Source organism: Erithacus rubecula (assembly GCF_903797595.1).
Source record: "Erithacus rubecula genome assembly, chromosome: 23".
Classification (NCBI taxonomy): domain Eukaryota; kingdom Metazoa; phylum Chordata; class Aves; order Passeriformes; family Muscicapidae; genus Erithacus; species Erithacus rubecula.
The window spans coordinates 5,576,840-5,581,780 of NC_136675.1; the positions used below are offsets into that span (position 1 = coordinate 5,576,840).

Genomic DNA, 4,941 nt, shown 5'->3' on the forward strand with positions numbered 1-4,941 from the left:
AATGAGTCCAAAAAAATCCCAAATTCCTCAAAATTCCTACCCCGGAATTCCTCTCCACGTCTTTGCCTGTTATCTAAAAGCTAAAATTTTTTAAAATTTATTTTTTCGTGTTTTCTCACTTATTTATTCTGATTTTTTTTATTAATTTCTTGGCTTGAATGAGCTTTTGTTTTTTTTTTTTGAAATGAGTCCAAAAAAATTCCCAAATTCCTACCCAAGAATCTCCTTTCCAACCTCTTTGCCTCTTACCTAAAATTTAAAATTTTTAAAATTTATTTTTCATGTTTGTCTCCCTATTTATTCTGCTTTTTTTTCTGAATTCTTGCATTGAATGAGCTTTAATGAGCCCCAAAAAATCCCAAATTCCTCAAAATCCTACCCAGCAATTCCCTTCTTCACCTCTTCATCTGTTTTCTGAAATTAACAGTTTTATAAATTTTATTTTTAACACTTGAAGATCACTGCCTGAGCTTTTTCTGAATTTCAACTTCATTTTATAATCACAATTTATTTTCCCCCCCCCCCCCTAATAAATTTTATCCCACCTGAGTGCCCTGAAATGGTGAGAAATGTTAATTTTATTTCTGATAAAAATAAATTTATCATCTCTCAGTGCTCAGATTATTTTTATTTTTCTTCCAGGAGCTGAAGAAATATGGGGTGACAACTTTGGTTCGAGTTTGTGATGCCACTTATGATCAAGCTCCAATTGAGAAAGAAGGAATCCAAGTTCTTGTGAGTTTCAAACTGGCTAAAATTGGGATTATTGTGTCTGGAAATTGGGATTTTTCTGTCTGGAAATTGGAATCCAAGTTCTTGTGAGTTGCCTTCAAAATTGGTTAAAAATTAGGAATTTTTTTTGTCTGGAAATTAGGATTTTTTTTGTCTGGAAATTAGGATTATTTTGTTTACAATACTGGAATTTTTGTGTATAGAAATTGGGATTTTTTTTGTCTGGAAAGTTGGAATTTTTTTTATTTAGAAAAATGGGATTTTTGTGTCTGAAAATTGAGATACAAGTTCTTGTGAGTTGCTTTTCAAAACTGGTTAAAAATTGGGATTTTTGTGTCTGGGAATTGTGGGAATCTCTTCATGCTCTGGGCTGGTCCAGCTTGGGCAAAAATAAATTGGTTTCTTTGAGAAACTCACAGAATTTTGAGGTTTTTTGGGTTTATTTGGGTGGTTTGTTTGGAAAACAGAGATGAAAAACCAGGATTTGACAAAAGGGGAGAGGCAGGAAAGGGATTTATTCTTTATTTTCCTTTATTTTTCCTTTTTTTTTTGGGTATAGCACAACAGGATTAGCAATACAGGTGGTGAAAAAGTGACAGAATCTGGAGGTGATAAAGAAATTTTTCCTCCAAAAACACTGGAATTAGAACTTCTAGAATTTGATATTCTGTCCTGTCCAACAGGAATCCACAGGTGGCAAAATTCAAAATGAGGAGAAAAATTCCTGTCAAACTTTGCTGCAGTTCCATCCCTGGTGCCAGAATTTTTATTTTCTGTGTTTTCTCAGGGCTGGGATGCTCTGGGTCAGCTCAGATGGATTCAGGAGTTGTGTGGAGAGGAAATAAAAAAAAAAAATTGAATTCCAATTAAACACAGAAATCCTCTTTCAAAAGCAACATCCTGCAGTTTGTGCCTCTATTCCTGTGGCAGGGGGTGCCACAAACCCAAAATAACCCAAAATATCCCAGCACTGTGGGATGGAGTGGAAAATCCCATAAAAACCTTTTATTAGAAAGAACAAATTCAGATTTGTGATATTATCCCTGTGGTTTTTCCCTTTATGCTGTCCCAGATATTTTGAATTTTCCTAGCACTTTAACAAAAGATTTCTCTGCACTCTTCAGTCTCAGGATTTTATAATCCCTTATAAAATTATTTCAATATTTTTGGGGTTTTTATTGACCCATGGAGTGCATCTCAAAATGAAACCTCTGGGGATTTTCAGCTTTTCCTGTTGCAGTTTTCAGCTTTCAGGGGATTTGATTTCATCAGAACCTGTTCTTTAAGTGCTCCAGTGTCTTGGTTTCATTTAGGTTTGCCAATTTTCATGTACTCAATTTCTCTTGGAGACAGAATTTAGGAGCAAAACCAATTTGCTGTTCCAAATCTCAGTTTTTATCTGGGTAGGAAATGTTTGTCTCCTCCCCCTGGGTGGAGCATCTCCCAGTGGGATGATGGAATTTTATCAGTCATACACTGGGACTCAATGGCCATGAACAGGAGATATCTCCTGGAGGGAGGATGGGCTGTGGGAAAGATAAAGATGATTGCCCCAGCTGGTTTAAAGATGGCCCATTAGCAGATAATGTGTGCCAGGAGATAAAGATCACTGCCACACCCAGTTTTAAACAATGGCCCATTAACAGGAGATATCTCACACAGTGATAAGAATCACTGCCACACCCAATTTTAAACAATGGCCCATTAACAGGAGATAATTCCCACAGGGATAAGAGTCACTGCCACACCCAGTTTTAAACAATGGCCCATTAACAGGAGATATCTCCTGGAGGGAGGATGGGCTGTAGAAAGATAAAGTTTTTTGTTGTTGGTTTTAATGGGATTTTTTGTTTTTTTTTTTTTCATTTCAGGACTGGCCATTTGATGATGGAGCTCCTCCCCCAAGTCAGATTGTGGAGGATTGGCTGAACCTTCTGAAAACCAAATTTCGGGAGGAGCCCGGGTGCTGTGTGGCTGTTCACTGTGTGGCTGGGCTGGGCAGGTCAGAGCCTTCAAATCCCACTAAAATCTCATTTATTTTACCCCAAATTCCTTGGTTTATCCCAAATCATAGAAATAATAAAAGTAATAAAAAATAGTAAATAGTAAAAATAATAGTAAAATAGTAAAAAATAATAATTATAATTTAAATTCCAGAAAAATCTCATTTATTTTACACCAATTTCTCTGGTTTATCAATATTAATAATAATAATAATATTAATAATAATAATAATAATAATAATAATAGTAGTTCACAGCTGGGCTGGGCAGGTCAGTCCTTTCAAATCCAGAAAAATCTCATTTATTTTACACCAATTTCTCTGGTTTATCAACAATAATAATAATAATAATGATAATAATGATAATAATGATAATAATGATAATAATAATAATAATAATAATAATAATAATAATTCACAGCTGGGCTGTGAATCCCTTAAAAAATCCATTTTACATCTTTTTACTCCCTAGGAAATGCTAAAAAAAAAACAAACAAAAAAACCCCTTCAGCTGCTTATTGAGAAATTTGATGAATTTTTGAAGGATTCCATTTATTATTTCTGTGAATCTTCCTTAAATTTTTATTTTTATTTTTAATTTTGATTTTCCCTGCAGGGCTCCTGTTCTGGTCGCACTTGCTCTCATTGAATGTGGAATGAAGTATGAGGATGCAGTTCAGTTTATAAGGCAGTAAGTGAAAAATATCTAATTAAAATTTATGTTTAAATGTGAAGAAAAGGCTCCAAAAATTTGATTTTTATGAGGTAAAAATGTTTCGGCCTGGACATTAAAAAATTGCTGTTAATTAATGAGGATTAATGGGTAATCTCTCTTCAAAATCTGGATTTAAATGTAAATTAAATCCTCAAGTGTTGTGAAAAAATTGTGAAATATTATTTCTTATTAAAATATTTTGAGCAAAACTCTGCTTTTTAGCACTAAAAATCTTAATTAATGTGCCTGAAGTGAGCCAAACACTGATATTTTTCTACTGATATTTCAATATTTTATCTAGATAACACTTTTTTGTTATTTTTTTTTAGGAAAAGGAGGGGAGCTTTCAATTCCAAGCAGCTGCTTTACCTGGAGAAATACAGACCCAAAATGAGATTACGCTGCAAAGATGCCAACGGTCACTGCTGTGTTCAATAAAGAAATAAATACCAAAAAAACCCCAAAATATTTGAGATACTCATCTCAGAAAAAAAAAAAAAAAAGGCAGAAATGAGTAGGAATTCTCTGGACTCTTGGCACCTGGAAATGTGAATTTGGAATCAAAAAATGAAAAAAAAGAAAAGAAAAACCAACAAAAAAAAAAAAGAAATTAATTTAGATGTGGAGTCGGTGCTCCTCAATCTCTCTCTTTAAAAATAAAATAAAAAAGGGTGATGATGATTGAGAGTTAAATACCCCAAAATTAAAAATATATAATAATAATAATAATAATTACAAAAAGCCAATTAAGAGAAACATTTCATTGAAGGATTTTCTCCTTGAACCTGCAAGGAGAAAAGCAGTTTGTGAACCTTCTGTATTTTTAACTTTTTAAGAAAAAGAAATAAATAAAATCAATTTATGTGGAAGGAAAAGCAGCAGAGCCTCCTCCCTTGTGCACAAAAGATTTCCAAAGGTGAGGAAACCCCTCCCTGCATCCTGAGATGCAAATTCCCTTTTTAAACTTCTAAAAATTTAATTTATTTGTATTTTAACACAAAGGATTTTCACAGGTAAGGAAAACCGCTCCATGAGACGCAAATTTTTTTTTTTTAACTTTTAAAAATTTAATTTATTTTAATTTTAACACATTCAAAGGTGAAGAAACCCTTCCCAGCATCCTGAGATCCAAATTCCTTTTGAAAACTCTTAAAAATTTAATTTATTTTTATTTTAACACAGAGGCTTTTCACAGGTAAGGAATCCCCTCCATGAGACGCAAATTTCTTTTTTTTTTTAACTTTTAAAAATTTAATTTATTTTTATATGAACACAGAGAACTTTCAAAAGTGAGGAAACTCCTCCCAGCATCCTGAGATGCAAATTCCCTTTTTTGAACTTTTAATTTAGTTTTGTTTTAACACAAAAGATGCAGGAGGAGGAAAAGGAGGAGCAGGAGGAAAAAGAGCAGGAGGAGGAAAAGGAGGAGGAGGAGGAAGAGGAGGGGCAGAAAGAGGAAAAGGAGGAGCAGAAGGAAAAAGCAGGAGGAAGA

The 4,941-nt window shown here is 33.5% G+C and overlaps 1 protein-coding gene across 1 annotated transcript in view; it reads left to right on the forward strand.

The window, feature by feature from the left end:
- Nucleotides 1-4,324, forward strand: part of PTP4A2 (protein tyrosine phosphatase 4A2) — a gene marked incomplete at its 5' end in the record, with an annotated part of 4,681 nt that extends 357 nt beyond the window's left edge. Inside the window, 4 exons of the mRNA XM_079325577.1 lie at nt 621-735; nt 2,604-2,734; nt 3,351-3,425; nt 3,779-4,324. Coding sequence (XP_079181703.1) covers nt 621-735; nt 2,604-2,734; nt 3,351-3,425; nt 3,779-3,887 — 430 coding nt within the window. The 3' untranslated portion in view covers nt 3,888-4,324. The remainder of the gene's footprint in view (nt 1-620; nt 736-2,603; nt 2,735-3,350; nt 3,426-3,778) is intronic.
- Nucleotides 4,325-4,941: the final 617 nt, after the last annotated feature.